The sequence below is a fragment of the Eulemur rufifrons genome, chromosome 7, assembly GCF_041146395.1.
Source record: "Eulemur rufifrons isolate Redbay chromosome 7, OSU_ERuf_1, whole genome shotgun sequence".
Lineage (NCBI taxonomy): Eukaryota > Metazoa > Chordata > Mammalia > Primates > Lemuridae > Eulemur > Eulemur rufifrons.
Genome location: NC_090989.1, coordinates 1,302,429 through 1,319,470, shown reverse-complemented (window position 1 = coordinate 1,319,470; position 17,042 = coordinate 1,302,429). Strand labels below are relative to the sequence as shown.

The window sequence follows — 17,042 nt, the reverse complement described above, 5'->3', positions numbered from 1 at the left end:
CTCCAGGGCGGGTGAGTGTCCTGCCTCTCAGAACACCCCCCGCGTGGGCACCTCTGGCACAAAGGGGCGTTGTCTTGGCAGCCTCTGTCTTGTGGACGGGGCCTCTGTCGGAGGGGACGTGGCCACTGACCTCCAGGAGCCCAGGGTCGGCCTGCCGGGTGCCCTGCGCCCTTGGCCCTTGGGGACAGGCGCTGAGCCAGGCCCCATTGTCCCACGGAGGCCGTTGTCCACTCTGTGCCGGTGGCTACCCACGGGGCCAGAGTCGGGGCGCAGAGCAGCGACGCCCCAGCACGCGGGTGTGGGCGGCTGTGGTCCCGCCTGTTTCCGTTTTCCGTTCTCAGCGAGCTCTGAGAGACACAACTTGCCTCGTGAAGTCGGGGCGCAGCGGTTCTTCCCTTCTCTGCCGAGGAGCCCCAGGCCGGCACACGCTTGCCCCGGCCTCTGTCCCTGCTTCCAGGGGACGCCCACACGGCAGCAGCCGCTTCCCAGAAGAGCTCTCGGCAGGAGCCTGCCCTGTGCGCGGGGGTCCCCGAGCGGCCGTCACGGTTCCTGTTGGAAGCAGACCGTGTCCAGACTGCAGGGGTCTCGGGACATCGGCCTTGGGGCGGGTCCCCGGCCCAGACCGTGGCCCCACGTCTGGGCTCTGCCCACACAGTGGGTGCGGGGACATCACCAGTGTACGAGGTCCCTGGACACAGGTGGGCCCTGCCCCCGCACCTCGGCCTTGGGGAGTCAGCTCAGGCCCCCCGGAGGTGCCACGGACAGCAGGGCCCACGTCCTCCTATGGCGGCCACCAGCCTCCTGGGAAGGCAGGAAATGAAGGGTGGGAACTCCGGGCGTCCCCAGCCTTGCTCATGCGGCAGAGGGACTCCCAGTAGTGTGTCACCTGAGAGCGCATGGCCTGCGACCCCAGGACCCTTGGGGGCAGGGTGGGCTCAGTGTGGGCGGATGCGTGGCGTGAGGGCGTGTGGCCGGTCGCCGGCTCTGTGGGGTGTTTAAGGGGAACAGTGAAGCCAGCGGCCCGTCCAGTGGGGTGCGGGGCGGCGGCAGCAGCCAGTGCCTGCGTCTCCACACCTGAGACACGGGCCGTGTCCTCGCCCCAGGCCACCCTCAGGGGACCTTGGGTGAGATTCCTGAGATGTCAACCTGGGAGCCACGGCGGCCGATCACTGCCCGAGGAAGGCGGCCACCTGCCCTCGCCTGTCGTTCCCCGGGCGGGTCCCCCCCAGACGGAGCCGCACAGTGTCTTAGTTCTGGGGGTTCTCCGCCTTCCTTCTGGGGGTACAGTGACGTCCGGGCACAGGCTTGGCCTGTGCTGCTGCGTGGTCAGGGCGCGGGGTGGTGCCTGCCCCAGGACTCGCGGCGGGCTCCTTGCTGTGACGGGGACGCCGAATGGGCCCTGGCTCCTCGTACCCTACACGGCTGTGCCCATCTCTGGGGTCCCTGCCTTGGCGTGTGAGCTCACGGAGGGGCGGAGAGTGGCCTGTGGCCGCCGTGACCCTGCGGACGGTTCTCTGCACAGGGCGTCTCTCGTGTGGGCTGAGAGCCAGGTGGCCGTGGGGTGGCCGTGGGGGGTGCCCAGAGGGGGCCGGCAGGTCGCCCTGCACGTGACGAGCCCTTCTGACTCAGTTTCCCCTTTGTGCCCTGCCTGTCCCGCTGCCTCACCAGTGTCCTTCTCCCCTTTGCAGAGAGCGCCGGCGAGGAGGTGGGGCTGCTGCAGCTCCTCGGGGAGCCGCTGCCCCAGCAGGTCACCCAGATCGACGACCCCGAGGTCGGGCCGGCCTACGCATTCGGGCCAGGTGCCAACAGCGGCCAGGTGGCCCGCTACCACGTCCCCAGCCCCTTCTTCCGAGACTTCTCGCTGCTGTTCCACGTCCGGCCGGCCACGCAGGGCGCGGGGGTGCTGTTCGCCATCACGGACGCGGCGCAGGCCGTGGTCTTGCTGGGCGTGAAGCTCTCTGAGGTGCGGGACGGGCACCAGCACATCATGCTACTGTACACGGAGCCGGGTGCGGGCCAGACCCGCACGGCCGCCAGCTTCCGCCTGCCCGCCCTGGTCGGCCGGTGGACCCGCTTTGCGCTCAGCGTGGACGGCGGCTCCGTGGCGCTCTACATGGACTGCGAGGAGTTCCAGAGGACGCCGCTCACACGATCCTCGCGGGGCTTGGAGCTGGAGCCCGGTGCCGGCCTCTTTGTGGCCCAGGCTGGAGGCGCGGACCCCGACAAGTTCCAGGTAACCCCCGTGCTGGAATAGCCCAGGGAGGGGTGGGGCGGCCCCCGTGACAAGGGACAGCAAGCGCGTCCCTCCTGGTCCTGCCCAGCACCCTGCTGTGGTCAGCCCGGCCTCCAGCCTGGCCTCCGGGTCCCTGATCTGCCTGGCTGGGGTGCACCCTGTCCCTAGCTCTCTGTCCCCCGCCCTCTGGGAGGGTCACCCTGGGCTTCAGGTGGTTTCTCTGAGGCCCTAGGGCCCACCCATAATCCAGGGCCCCTCCCATGTGCGTGCTCTGCCCCATGGTGAACCGGGGGTCCCGGCCTCTGGCTGGCCCTTCGGGGCAATGGGGGCTGAGTCCAGGCCCAGCCACCTGCAGAATGACATCATTAACAGTTTGCAGCCAGCGACAGGGCGTGAGTCAAGCGGGGCCCTGCGGGGGGCCGGGGTTCACCGGGGCCCAGGCCAGTTGCGCTGGGCTGGTCGTCATCCTTAGCAGACGGGACGGCGGCCCAAACAGGGTCTGGGGCAGGGGGCCGGCTCTGAGCCCAGCTGGGGTCTGTCTCCAGGGCCCGGAGCCCCCCGCGCTTCCCGGAACCTTGAGCTGGAGTCCCAGCCCCGGATCAGCCGCCTGGGTGCCTGCGGTTGCGCTGACTCACAAGCCCCCGAATCCTGACCTTCAACCGCTAGGCAGCTGGGACGCCCCTGCCCCCGGCTGTCAGCCGACGGGTGGTGGCCACAGGGACAGAGAGTTAATTATTCCCCAGACAAGGGCCGCTTGTTTGAAGTTGTCTCAGGGTTCTGAAAGCTGACCTTTCACCTTTGGCAGGAACTTTTAACCCTCAGGGCTCAAGAGCCACCAGGACTTTGGTACCAAACTGGGCCGCTTTGTGCTTTCCTCATGGTGAAAAGGTTAACGGGGAAGAGATCAGAGGAGTCGCCCCAGCCGGGGACTCATTTGTGGGGTGACCGTGACGCTCGTGCTGGGACAGAGTAGCCTGTAAGCGTGTGCGACTCTAACACGTTGGCAGAAAAGTCGCCCGTGTGCCGACGGGCCGCAGTGTGGGGCATGGCTGCGGTCACGGCCCTGAGCCAGGCGGCCTCTCCCAACCCTGTCAGCTGCGTCTGTGCGAGCCACTGTCGCCCGAGGGGTGTGTGGGCGGAGTCTGGGGCTTTGTCTGCAAGGACAAACTTATTTTGTCACCTGTTCCTGTCCGTGTTCCTGTCCTGGCCGACCCACCTGTGCTCTGGCTGTTTGTGAGGGTTCACGGGTTTCTCACTGGTTTGTGCAAACTCTGTGCGGGAGGGAGGTGGAGCCCTGGTTTCGTGGGCTGTGGATTTCGCTTCCCAGTTGTTATTCGCCTTTGTCGCTTGTCGTTTAAGAAAAACCACTGGGGGCCGGGCGCGGTGGCTCACGCCTGTAATCCTAGCACTCTGGGAGGCCGAGGCGGGTGGATCGCTCGAGGTCAGGAGTTCGAGACCAGCCTGAGCAAGAGCGAGACCCCGTCTCTACTAAAAATAGAAAGAAATTATATGGACAACTAAAATATATATATACAAAAAATTAGCCGGGCATGGTGGCGCATGCCTGTAGTCCCAGCTACTCGGGAGGCTGAGGCAGTAGGATCGCTTAAGCCCAGGAGTTTGAGGTTGCTGTGAGCTAGACTGACGCCACGGCACTCACTCTAGCCTGGGCAACAGAGTGAGACTCTGTCTCAAAAAAAAAAAAAAAAAAAAAGAAAAACCACTGGGACGTTTAACAGGTTTGTGTGGTTAAATCTGGCCCACAGGAGACACCCGTGACGTTTAACATCCCGGTGATGTCTTGCCGGTTAGAGAGATGGGAGTGGGTGCCGTGTTCCGTGACCGCGGCAGCCCTGCCGACCAGACATCCCAGGGGTTTTCTCCGTGGGTTTTGGATCAGACCCGCTCTCCGTCTGGGTCACCGGTGGCCACAGCGCATCGGAGGCAGGGGCTGCGAGGACAGGCCAGGCCTTGCCGTGCCTTTGGCTTTGACAGGGCAAGATGGCGGCCACAGCGCACATGGCCGTGGAACCCCACCCTGGGGGTGGCCCCGGCTGCACCCAGGACGTGGTCTCTGCCCTGGTTTGGCTGAGACGGGGGCTGGTGCCGGCCTCGGTGGGCTCCCGGCCCGTCACGGGGCAGCAGTCACTGGGCCTGGTCACTCCCTTGGTCCTCCACCGTCACCGCCCCGTCCTGCAGTGCGGCCGGCCAGCCCGGGGCCACCCATGCTCCCCAGGGCCAGGCCACATCTGAAAGCTCCCCCTGGGGCATCACCAGGCCAGGGGGTCCTGCTTGTCTGTACCCCAGAAGCTTCTGGAACTTCTGGCCATCCTGCAGCAGATTGGGAAGCAGGACAGACTGGGAACTGCGTGGTGTGGAGGGGGCCCAGGGGTGGGCAGAGCCCCGGAGAGAGGACACCCCCTCGGTGCTCAGCCCGCAGTGGGGAGGCCTTGGCACCATCCCTGCCCTGGGTTTCTCCCACCGCCCACGACCAGCCCAGTGGCGGGGAAGCGCGTCCAGCCTCCCTCGGCGCCGGCCTGTGAGGGGCGGCAGCTTGGATAGTGCCAAGCGCGCGTCCGGCCCTGCTGCCGTGAAATCAGCCGCCCAGGCGCGTCGCAGAGGGAGACTCGCCTACAGGCTGCGGCGTGGCCAGAAACTGCCAGGAAAGCGACAGTCACAGTGTCCGTGGGGCTGCGGGGTCTGCGAGGCCCCGCCTCCCTCTCCCTACCTGTGCCAGCCGTCCCCTGCTTCCTCACTCGCCTGCCAGGAGCACGCATAGGTGTATGAGTGCACACGCATGCACAGACATCCATGCATATGACCACACACGCATGCAGACACACGTGCATGTACATACGTGTACACACATGCACACAGGCCTCATCACTGGTGTTGGGGGGCAGAGTTTAGAGCTAGAACATGGAGTCAGGGAGAGCTGGTCCCGGGAAGCTCTGATCCTCCTGGGAGACCATCAGGGAGGGCTTCCTGGAGGAGGTGGCCTGGGCTGAGCCTGGAGAGATGAGTGAAGTCCTCAGGCGAGGGCCCGGCCGGGGCCACGGGGTGTTACTTTCCCTGCACTCCATGGACCTGCTGGCCAAGGCGTTGGCAGGTCTCACAGGACACGCAGAACGGCCCAGAGTGGACAGCACAGCCCTGCCCTCTGGACACGCCCAGCCACGCTAGGGTGGCTCTGACATTTTAAATGGTTAGAAAAACACCAGAAGAATATTTTTGTGACACATGAAAATGACATGAATTCAGATTTCAGGGCCCAAAGATAAACTTCTGTTGGAACAGCCGCAGCCGCCATCCACTGGCCGTCCACGCCGATTTCCCCGGACGGCGGCACGGCGGTTTCAACAGATGCGGCGAGCCCCGAAAGCCAGCGACGGCTCCCACCTGGCCCTTTACGGGAAAGGTTTGCCGCCCCTGACCGGGGCCTCTGCCGTGAGAGCAGTTAAAACGCGCATCTGAGAACTGCTGGGATTCGTGTCCCTCTGGGAAAAACACACTACCTTAAATCCCAGTGGACCGACATGCTCAATGAAAAACAGAAAATACTGGACCTGTGTGAACACTCCTGCCGTTCCCGGTGGGGAAAGCCCTTCACAAAGCGTCATCAGAGGCAGAAACCACGAGGCACCGGCGGAGGCGCCTGCTCGGGGAGCCCCAGCTGCCGCTGGGCCGGGGATCCAGCGGGACTCCCGCCGCTCGGCTCCAAGGCTGCCGGGATCCAGAGCCTGGGGAGCCGCGGTGCGGCCCCCTCCCCCGGCGAGGCCCTGCCAGGCGCCCACCCCCACCCTCTCCCCGGGGCCTCTGCACTCGCGGCTCAGCACTCGGCTGCCCTCCCGTCCTCCCCGCGCGGCGGCTGTGCCAGTGTCTCCGGGGTCCGCGAGGCGTCCCACACCTCGGCCACGCCAGGTGCCGGAGGGCAGGGCTGAGGTGGAGCGGCGGGTGAGCGACGAGTAAGGTGATGCTGGGCGGGCGCAGATCTCTGTGCCAGAGGACAGGACCTTTCTCCAGGTGTCCTGGCGGCTTGTCCTTCTCCCTGGGCTTCTGGCTTTTGTTCACTCTCAGAAGGTGAATTTGCAAAGGAAATAGAACCCGGGCTCTGCCTTGGCTGGTTGGAGGCAGACAGCCTGGCACCCGTGTAGCTGTCACCGTGAGCAGCGCTGCCCGGGGTCCAGCCTCTCTCCCAGGACCTTAGTTAGCCGACCCGCGTCTCTGTAAACCTGCGGCGCTGGCGCGTGCCTGGACAGCCTCAGGGGAGCCCAACTCACGCCGGCCAGGCCTCCGCACTGACCGCGCCCGGGACGCCCCTCTGGGCTTCACCCACGGCTCTTCCCCGCGTGGGACGGGCTTTGCCCCAGAGAGGAGCGAGCGGGGAACCTTCGCGCTCCAAGACGCCCTCGCTCTCTGCGCCCGCGGAGCTCTGGAGCTCAGGCGGCTCCACGCTGGGGCCCCCGACCGGCTCTCCCTGTGCCCAGCGCCGGCCTCGGGACCACAGGTGACCGCTCTGTCCCTCTGCCTTTAGGGGAGAATCGCGGAGCTGAGGGTGCGTGGGGACCCCCAGGTGAGCACCCAGCACTGCCTGGACGAGGAGGACGATGACTCGGACGGGGTGAGTGACACTGGCTCGGCAGGGTCTCCCCACCTGATATGATGGGACGGTCCTAAGTGTGCCCCTGTGGGCACCAGGAACGTGGCGTGGCATTTCCATGTACGTTTGTAACATCAGAACTTTCCATTAGAAACAAATGCGGAATATAAAACACACGTTAGAAACCAGCCTGCAGTAGCCCACGGAGTGCTCGGCGGGATGACGGCAGCAACATGCGTGTGCATCTGTGTCTCGGTGTGCTGTCTGTGGTGTGTGCCTCTGTGTAACATGGACGTGTGGGATGTATGCATCTGTGTGTGATGTACATGTGTGTGGTGCGTGTCTCTGTGTGTGGTAGGTATGATGTGTGTACAGCATATGTGCATGTGTATGTGTGTGGTGTCTGTCCGTGTGGTATGTATGTGCATGTGTGTGGCGTGTCTGTGAGTGTATGTGTGTGCATGGGGTATGTGTGTGGTGCATGTCTCTGGTATGCATGATGTGTGCAGTGGTGTGTGTGCGTGTGCGTGTGTGGTGTGTCTGTGAGTGTATGTGTGTGCATGGGGTACATGTGTGTGGTGCATGTCTCTGGTATGCATGATGTGTGCAGTGGTGTGTGTGCGTGTGCGTGTGTGGCGTGTCTGTGAGTGTACGTGTGTGCATGGTGTATGTGTGCGGTGCATGTCTGTGGTATGCACGATGTGTGCAATGGTGCATGTGCGTGTGCGTGTGTGGTGTGTCTTTGTGTGTGTGTGGTGTCCATGTGCACAATCACGTGGTACCTAAGGAGGAGAATCCGCCAGCTCGCAGAAGGCCTGAGGGACGTGAGGAGAAACCCCACTGCAGGGGTGGCTCCCAGTCTGGAGACGCCCGAGAGGACGTCACTTTCCACGCCGCAGCTGTCACTGCCGCCTCAGCCAGGGACTCCCCGTGGTGGGCTGTGGGCCGACCGTGCAGATCGGTTCACATTTGCCTGGTTTTTCCACATTTTGCCCGGTGACTCTTACTTTCCCCTGAGGAATCTAGGAGGGGCTGACTTTTCACCTGGTGGCTGCAACGGCACCTGCTCCCCACTCTGCTCCGGGGAGCACGGGCCGAGGGCTGTCCGGACACGGGGTCAGGGGCGTGTGCAGCACACACACGTGTGCACACACACCCCACCTACCTGAACCCTGAGGTCATTAGTGGGAAAGGCAGATGACGCTTTTCCTCCAGGGTTTTGCTAAACTGAAAACGTGAGTCAGAGAGAAGGGCCACCCCGGGGCTGGTTGGACTCGCAGCGTGAGGACAGTGGGGACGTCCGTCCAGGCAGTGGCTGGGGCGGGGCCGCCAGGACAGCTGGCTTCCTGCGGCCGCGTGCTGCCGCTCAGAGGCCATCGGCTCTGTGGGTGCCTCCTCGGCTGCAGCCCAGCCGGGCAGGGTCTGCACGGGGACAGGCGTGCAGTGAGCGTGTCCCAGGGCGGGCGCCACGGCAGAAGGAAGGAGCATGGTCTCCACGGTTCCGTGACCACCCTGTGGGTCTCTGAAGGGTGGTTCTAATTGATCTGGTGGACGTGGTGTGTTGGTGGCCGGCAGGGAGGCTGACGTGCCCTCCTCGTGGCCCCTCGGTGCCCCCCAGCTTCTCCCTCCAGAACACAGGAAGGGCCACGCCAGTGGGGGCGAGGTGAGAGTGGCCCCCTCTCCGGGGCTTTGCTCACCGTCCTCCTCCTCCCCTGTGCCCGCAGGCGTCCGGGGACGTCGGCAGTGGGCTCGCGGAGAACCGGGAGCCGCTCGGGGAGGACACAGTGAGTAGCTGCAGCGGCTGAGCCCACCCTGCCGGGTCCCCGACAGACCCCGCATGGGGGTGTGCACACGTGCGCATGCCACGCGTGTGTGACTTCCAAGGGCTCCCACTACGTCCTGAAGGCGTGTTCCCCGCAGGAAACGGGGACGCTGGGAGGGGAAGGCGGCTGCGTGCCCGAGGGCCGGCCGTGTCCCTGCAGCTCTCTGGCCAGAGGACGTTCTCTGACGTGACCGCGGCACTCACTTGCCCGGCCCCCAGCGCGTAGGGGACGAGCGGTTTGCACACCGGACACGGGGAAGGCTGTGCCGGGCGCAACGCGCACTCGGGGCTCGGAGGCCACATTCGTGGCTTTTCTCCGGCTCCAGCCCCTCAGACGCACAGGAGGGGCCGAGGGGACGGGAGTCCCAGCCAGTGGGAGGGACGCAGCGCTTCTCAGACCGGACGAACCGCGTGGGCCTGCGTGCGGCGTGGGCGGGAGGGGGGTCCTGTCTTCCGGGGGCCTCGTCCCAGAGGACGGAGCTGCCCTGGGCGGACGCCGGGCCGTGCTGGGCCCTCAGGCCGGGCTGGGGAGGCAGCCGCCACCGACACCGGCTGCTCGGAGGAGCCCTGGAACTTCTTCCCATTTAAATGACGTTTTCTCTCGTCTTCCTTAAAATCTGTAAATATTTTATTTTATAAACCAAGTAAAGCTCAGCCCGGTAGGCGAGCAGCACGCGCCTCCACAGGACACCTGCATTCGCTGGGTGACGGCTGTTTCCCTCTCTCCTCTCGCCAGGGCGCGGCCCCCAAACCCAGCCTCCCCCGGCCTCCCCCGGTCACTTCCCCGCCATTGGCTGGAGGCAGCAGCACAGAAGGTTCCAGAACAGATGAAATTGAAGACACCACAGCAGCTTCATTAGGAGGTAAACCTCTTCTGGGGGTGTGTGTCGTATGATACATGTGTGTATGAGTGTGGGGTGTGTGTGTGTGGTATGTGTGTTGTGTGCATGTGTGGTGTATCATCATGTGTGTGTAACATGAGGCGTGTGGTGTGCGTGTGGAAGTGTATGTTTGTATGTTGTGTGTGAGTGATGTATTTGTTCATGTATGAAAGTGGTGTTTGCGCCTGTAATCCTAGCACTCTGGGAGGCCGAGGTGGGCGGATCGTTTGAGCTCAGGAGTTCGAGACCAGCCTGAGCAAGAGCGAGACCCCATCTCTACTAAAAATAGAAAGAAATTATATGGACAGCTAAAAATATATATAGAAAAAATTAGCCGGGCATGGTGGTGCATGCCTGTAGTCCCAGCTACTCGGGAGGCTGAGACAGGAGGATCCCTTGAGCTCAGGAGTTTGAGGTTGCTGTGAGCTAGGCTGACGCCACGGCACTCACTCTAGCCCGGGCAACAAAGTGAGACTCTGTCTCCAAAAAAAAAAAAAAAAAAAAAAGTGGTGTTTGTATGGTGTGTGTGTGGTACGTGATGTGTGTGGTATGTATGTTGTATGTTCGTGTGTGCAGTGTGTGTGGTGTATGCATGTGTGTGGTGTGTGTGCATGCGGTGTGTGTATATTGTGTGTGTGGTGCGTGTATATTGTGTGTGGTTTGTGTTTGTGTGGTGTGTGTACCTGTGGAGCATGTATGTTGCATGTGTGGTGTGTGGTATGTGTGGTGTATGGTGTGTGTGGTGTGTGTATGTGGTGTGTGGTGTGTGTGTGGTGTGTGTATGGTATTCTGCGTGTGTGGTGTGTGTGCATGTGGAGCATGTATGTTGTATGTGTGGTGTGTGGTATGTGTGGTGTATGGTGTGTGTGGTGCATGTATATTGTGTGTGTGGTGTGTGTATTGTGTGTGGTGTGTGTGCATGTGGAGCATGTATGTTGCATGTGTGGTGTGTGGTATGTGTGGTGTGTGGTATGTGTGGTGTATGGTGTGTGTGGTACATGTATATTGTGTGTGGTATGTGTGTGGTATGTGTATGGTATTCTGCGTGTGTGGTGTGTGTGCATGTGGAGCATGTATGTTGTATGTGTGGTGTGTGTGGTACATGGTGTGCGTGGTGTATGGTGTGTGTGGTGTGTGTGTGTACTGTGTGGTTTCTGCATGTGTGTGACCCAGGTTGCCGGGTTTTCTCTCGTGTTCCAGGAGTTGGTGATTGGGGTTTGTGCTCAGGCGCCGTGGACGGCGGTGCGGGTCTGGGTCACTTGCCGAGGACTGTCCTCTGACCGAGGCGTCTTTGAGCCTGTGTCGAAATTCCTTTGTCCGCCCGTGAGCGTCTGTCTCGGGCTCGCGCTGTCCCGGAGTCCGTCTGTCCGTCCGGACGACAGTGCCCCGTCCTGGCGGCTCCAGCCCGACTTGCCGTCCCCTCCCCTGCGCTGGTGTCCGGTTCCTCTCACTTCCGCGTGAGCCCTGGGACCAGCTGCCGGTCTCCACAGAGAAGGAGAGCAGAGCGGACGCCCGCTGGGGTCTGGAGGTCACGGGCGGTGACGAGCGTGGCGGGCGCGACGTCTTCCCAGGCCGAGCCGCCAGCCTCTCCTTACGGAGGGCGACTTCGGTTCTTCCCGCGCCGTCTTTGCAGCCTTGAATGTCCCTGAGGCAGGACTGTCAGACTTGCCCTGAGTGACACGTGACGTTGGGGCCCTGGAGCTCCCCACCTGCGCCCTGGGGCAGTGGCCGGGCTGCCCTCCGTGGGACCCGCGGGTCTGGCGCAGGTGGCCCCAGGTGGCCAGGGCGGGGACTTCCAGCCTGGGCGGAGCGAGCCCAGGGGCGGGGCCGATGTCCCACAGCGCAGGGGGCGGAGCGGGACCTGCGCAGCCCTGGCAAGTGGCTCCCTCGAGCCTGGCCAGCGGGTTCACTCCTGATTTCAAATGCTGTCCCCTGTTTCTGGCACTGGGCGGTCACTACCCCAGGACCCCTGGCGGGAACCTGAGCTGTGGGGCTGCGGCCGCCGGCCCGGGTCTCACAGTCCGGCTGGGCCCCGGGGTCGGGACAGAGCCGGGCGCGGCTTGGGGCCTGACAGTGGCCACTCTGCCTCCCTCTCTTCGCAGCGCACAGCCTGCCTGGCTCAGGTCCACTGTCCACGAGCGACGGGAGAATCCGGGGCCCTGAGGGCTTCCCGAAGGAGGTGAGGCCCCCACCCCATGGCCTGCAACCCTGGGGGCCTCTGGTCCACTCCCTGGTGACTCCTAACAAAGCCCCTCAGGCCACCCCTCTGCCTTTGTGCCTTGTCCCCCCCACCCCCAACCGCTGCGCCTGGCACGCAGTGCCTCTGCGTGTCCTCCCCGTGTGTCCGCCCCATGTGTCCATCCCGTGTGTCTGCCCTGTCCTGCGTGTCCACCCTGCGTGTCCGCCCCATGTGTCCATCCTGTGTGTCTGCCCTGTCCTGTGTGTCCACCCTGCGTGTCCGCCCCATGTGTCCATCCTGTGTGTCTGCCCTGAGTGTCTACCCTGCGTGTCCACCCTGCGTGTCCGCCCCATGTGTCCATCCTGTGTGTCTGCCCTGTCCTGCGTGTCCTCCCCGTGTGTCCTCCCCATGTGTCCATCCCGTGTGTCTGCCCTGTCCTGTGTGTCCACCCTACGTGTCCGCCCCATGTGTCCATCCTGTGTGTCTGCCCTGAGTGTCTACCCTGCGTGTCCACCCTGCGTGTCCGCCCCATGTGTCCATCCTGTGTGTCTGCCCTGAGTGTCTACCCTGCGTGTCCACCCTGCGTGTCCGCCCCATGTGTCCATCCCGTGTGCGGGCACAGCCCAGGCCCGGGCACGCGGGGAGTGGGTGCGGCTCCGCCCAGCCCGTGCCGTGTTCTCTTCCAGGGAGTCCTGAAGGGGCAGAAGGGGGAGCCGGGGGCTCCGGGCCTGCCTGGCTCCATCGGCCCCCCGGGCCCCCCATGCATGATCGGCCCCCCGGGCCCCCCGTGCCCATTCAGCCCCGAGAGTCCCCTGGGTCCTGTGGGTCCAGGGGCACAGAGCCCACATGCGCAGCCTGTCGCTGGGCCGCAGGGACCCCCGGGGCTGCCGGGGAAGGACGGCACCCCAGGAAGGGACGGCCAGCCGGTGAGTCCTCGCCGCCTGCGGTCTGGTCCCGGGGTGGGGCCTTGGGCAGCGGGGAGGGGTCAGAGCAGAGCCGCCGCGGCCTCAGGACCCCGGAGACCCCAGCCGGCCGTCGCTTGTGGTTGGCTCCGGAAGGCGGTGGGAGGCGGGAGGCTGCGCGGCTCAGACGTGCCCCTCAGGGGACACACGTCTCCTCCGTGTCCGGGGCTTTGCGTGCGGCGCCTGCCCGTGCGAGACGCCTGCGCTGACGGTTTCCCTTGCACATTCCAGGGCGACTCCGGTAAAGACGGAAAACCCGTAAGTTCCTTTTCTCTCTGAGCTGGTGTTACCTGCGACGTTCCTGTGAGACCTCGACGCCTTTTGCCTTTAAACATGCACACTGAAACCACTTTGAAAATGGCATTTAGCTTCTGTTAAGAAATGTCACAAAGCGTGTGGAGATGTTCATGCTGCCACCAGGAAAGGTGGAGGGGGGGAAAGGCGCTTCCGACCCCCGGGCGGGAGGGCTCGGACAGGGGGTCCCGGGCTGAGCCAGGGCAGAGCCCTTGGCTGTCACAGCAGACGCGAGAGGCTCGGCCTCAGAACACTCAATTTAGGTGTTTAAAAATCCACACACACTGTTTCCAGGAAACACCATAAAATAACACTGGTTCCAAATAAGGATCAGGGAAATGGACCCCCCAGAAACCGGCAACGTGATGGGGGCAGAAAGTGGGTCACGTTATTGACCTAGTGTGGCAGGGTCAAGTCAGAAACACCCAGAGGCACGAGGAGGGCGTTCGTGGTAACGGCGCCGTCATGAATGACCGTCTTGCACCCGACAGCCGCACGGCGAGACCGTGGCGAGGACGGCGCTGAATTTCCCATCTCGAAAACAAACCTACGCTGTCTCACGTGGACACTCGGAACACTGACGTCACTCAGGCCCCAGGGCCCCGCACCTGCCTGCCCGGGTCGCAAGTGGGCAGGCACCTGTCCACAGCACCCACTGCACGCCACACACCACACACGCTCAACGCACACGCCACACGTGCACACGCCACATGGGCACACATGTGCATGTGCACCATACATGCTCAGCACACACCACACAGACGTGTGTACACACCACACAGGCACATGTGGGCATGGACACCACACATGCAGCACACACCACACAGACACGTGCACACACCACACAGGCACACATGTGCATGTACACCACACATACTCAGCACACACCACACAGGCACACATGTGCATGTACACCACACATACTCAGCACACACCACACAGGCACACATGTGCATGTACACCACACATATTCAGCACACACTACACATGTGCACATACTACACAGACACGTGTGCATGTACACCACACATGCGCACACACTACACTGCACAGACACCACACAGACACACACTCAACACACACACCACACATATGCACACACTACACCACACAACCACGCATATACCACATACACGGGCACACAACACACGTGTACCCTGCACACCACACACACAGGGAAGTAACAGACCAAGCGTGCACTGTTTGCCAAGGACGGCGGTGGGGGCCTCATGTTACAGCTGGGGACGGTCCACGCGGTTCTCCCGGGCGCTGTGAGTTGGGGCTCTGCAGTGATGGCGTCAGCCTCTGGGTGCTGGTGCCGTGCGGCTCCCCAGGGTCTCCGCCGACTCGCTTGCAGGGCTGGGCTCCCGTGTGCCCGCATCTCGGGGGGAGCGTTCAGGGCACAGAGCCACAGGCTGAGGTCAGATGTGGCAGGATGGGTGCTTCTCGCTGACCGGGTCGCTGGGTGTTGTCTTCCAGGGTGACACTGGGCCACAGGGCTTCCCAGGGACCCCGGGAGACGTGGGCCCCAAGGGTGAGAAGGTGAGTCTGCTGGCTGGGCGGGGCCATCCTGACCCGGGTGGGGGCCGTGAGCCCTGGCATGACCTTGGCTTGTGTTCCCAGGGGGATCCTGGGGTTGGGACAAGAGGACCCCCAGGACCCCAGGGGCCGCCGGGGCCACCAGGACCTGCCTTCAGACACGACAGGCTGGTGAGTGCCGGGGTCCCCTTGCCTAGACCCAGGTAATGCCTCCTGAGGGCTCCGGCCCAGGAGGACCAGCCTCCGCTCTCGGGCTGTGGCCAGCAGGTGTGGCGGGAGCCTGGCCTCCTCAGCGTGTCTGGGCAGCAGGGGGCTTGATGCTTTCCCTCTGCATCCAGCCGTGGCGGCAGCACGGGGGTGGGGTTTGGGGACCAGGGACAGGGCGGGTCTGGCACCTGGTGACGGGTCTCTGTGGCCTCTGCTCAGACCTTCATTGACATGGAGGGGTCCGGCTTCGGTGGTGACATGGAGACCCTCCGGGTGAGTGGCCTGGGCCCGGTGGTCGCTGTGCGCCTGTGGGGTGGGACGGGGGGTGGTGACGGGGGTGGAGACAGGGCCGGTCGGGGTGGGCTCACCGCTCGGCGGTGCTGTGTGTGCCCTGACTCTGTGCCCCTGTCCAGGGCCCGCGAGGCTTCCCCGGCCCCCCCGGCCCACCTGGCGTCCCAGGCCTGCCGGGCGAGCCAGGACGCTTTGGGGTGAACAGCTCCGACGTCCCAGGACCCCCGGGTCTTCCTGGCGTGCCTGGGCAGGAGGGGCCCCCCGGATTCCCCGGCCCCCCGGTAAGTCCTGTGACCCACCGGACCCACCGTGGGGCCTCGTCAGCCCTCGCCACCTCCCCCTGCGTCCCTGAGGGTGGGGGCTTGACTGTCGGCTGCCCTCGGGAGGGCAGAGGCGCCCATGTGGTCACCCTGTGGTTTTGGGGGTGCTGACCCACTAGGCCACCGCAGGCCACACCGACACCCTCTCTGGCCTTCGTGGGTCCCCTGACCTCACAGAGGGCATCTCCATGAGTGGTCCTCGTGGTGGGGGAGCCAAGGCCCTCACTGGCCGCACTGGCGGAGGGCCAGACAGGCGGGACGTGTTTGGCCAACGCCTGCTCACGGGGCCTCGGGGCCCTGCCAGCCCCACTCGCAGCTCTGGGACCTGGTGGCCCAGCGGGTGCCGCAGGGTCTCTGTGGAGACTGGGGACGTTGCAGCAGCCGTCGTGGCCCGGTTTTCACCCAGCAGAGCACCCGGGAGAGCAGTTGTTCCTGGCATGCACCGCCCTGTCTTGGGGACGCCGTGGCTCAGCCCCGCAGCCCGGCCACGGCTGCTCTGACGGCCTCCTGCAGCCGCCGGGCGCCCCGTGACCAGGCCATCCCCAGGGTCTGTTCTTTAGGCTAAAGAGCAGGACGTGGCTCGTCTGCACTGCCCAGCCTCACAGGGCGGGGCTGGCGGCCCCCATCCCCGTGTGCTGGCAGTGCTGCCGCCCGAGCACCGCGGGTGGGGCCCCCTGCGAGCCACGGGACTCTGGCCACGTGTCTGGGGAACATTCTGTGTCCTCGCTTCTCGGGACGTCTGTGGAAGCCCAGATAACCGCCTGCTCACCTGGAATCTTCTTAGAAGCGGATTCCATGCTGACCCTCTGCTTGTCTCTCCCCAGGGGCCCCCGGGAGCTCCAGGCAGAGAGGGGCCGCCAGGAAGGACCGGGCAGAAAGGCAGCCTCGTAAGTCCCTCCCCACCAGGCCAGAGCGGACGGGACCCGGCGCCGCGCTGTGTGGCCAGGGCTGGACGGGCCCGCGTGTGGGGCCGCGGTGCGCTGCGCGGAGGGGAAGTGTGGGAGGTGGGCTGTGCACGGCCCCAGCGCCGGCCGCGGGCTCGCTCGACACGTGGCTCCGAGCGCGGCGGGTCGCCTTATTTGACAACAGCTGAGCCTAAGGCCCCTGGCTGGGAGGTGCTCGCGCTCGGCACCGGGTCCTGCCCCCCTGGCGGCCATGACACCCCGGAGGGGGGTGCGGCGGGAACACCTGCCAGTGACTGAGGCAGCATGGAAACCGCGGAGCAGGGCCCGGGGTCAGGCGAAAGGCCGGTGCTTTGCTGGAACTTGCTGCTCCGTGGTCTGACTTCCATCTCCTGCTCCTTCCCACCAGGGTGAAGCGGGCGCCCCAGGACCCAAGGTACAGACGAGACGCTCTCCATACCGGTCTGCCTGCCGGGGGCTGGGCGGGCGGCCCCGCGGTGGGGCCAACACGCAATCCTGGGCGCCGGCCATGCCCCTGCTCTGCCCACCCGTCCTGTGGGCAGCGGGCTCTGTGTTGACCCCGGGGCCATCTCTGCTCTGAGTTCTGGTCTGCTGAGGAGACGGGACCAGACGTGTCCGGGAGCTGACAGCCCCCGGGAGAACATGACGGATAACACCGTCCCGGGGAGTGTTGGGAGGACGGGGCTGGGCCTGGGCTGCTCCGGGCTGAGAGGGCTCAGGGTGGTCCCAGCCGGGCTCCCTGACATCCTCCCCCAGGGGGCTTGCTTGGGGGAGGCCGTCTCAACCTGCCC

At 64.4% G+C, this 17,042-nt stretch overlaps 1 protein-coding gene across 5 annotated transcripts in view; it reads left to right on the top strand.

Moving 5' to 3' along the window:
- The window catches only part of COL18A1 (collagen type XVIII alpha 1 chain), a 90,892-nt gene that overhangs the window by 52,275 nt on the left and 21,575 nt on the right, over positions 1-17,042 (top strand). For all 5 annotated transcript variants that reach the window (XM_069474890.1, XM_069474894.1, XM_069474892.1 and 2 more), the window contains 13 exons: positions 1,689-2,233; positions 6,768-6,854; positions 8,558-8,617; positions 9,392-9,518; positions 11,639-11,715; positions 12,402-12,641; positions 12,909-12,935; positions 14,451-14,513; positions 14,595-14,681; positions 14,937-14,990; positions 15,131-15,289; positions 16,153-16,215; positions 16,640-16,666. In XM_069474890.1, the coding sequence (XP_069330991.1) occupies positions 1,689-2,233; positions 6,768-6,854; positions 8,558-8,617; positions 9,392-9,518; positions 11,639-11,715; positions 12,402-12,641; positions 12,909-12,935; positions 14,451-14,513; positions 14,595-14,681; positions 14,937-14,990; positions 15,131-15,289; positions 16,153-16,215; positions 16,640-16,666 (1,616 nt within the window). The remainder of the gene's footprint in view (positions 1-1,688; positions 2,234-6,767; positions 6,855-8,557; positions 8,618-9,391; positions 9,519-11,638; positions 11,716-12,401; positions 12,642-12,908; positions 12,936-14,450; positions 14,514-14,594; positions 14,682-14,936; positions 14,991-15,130; positions 15,290-16,152; positions 16,216-16,639; positions 16,667-17,042) is intronic.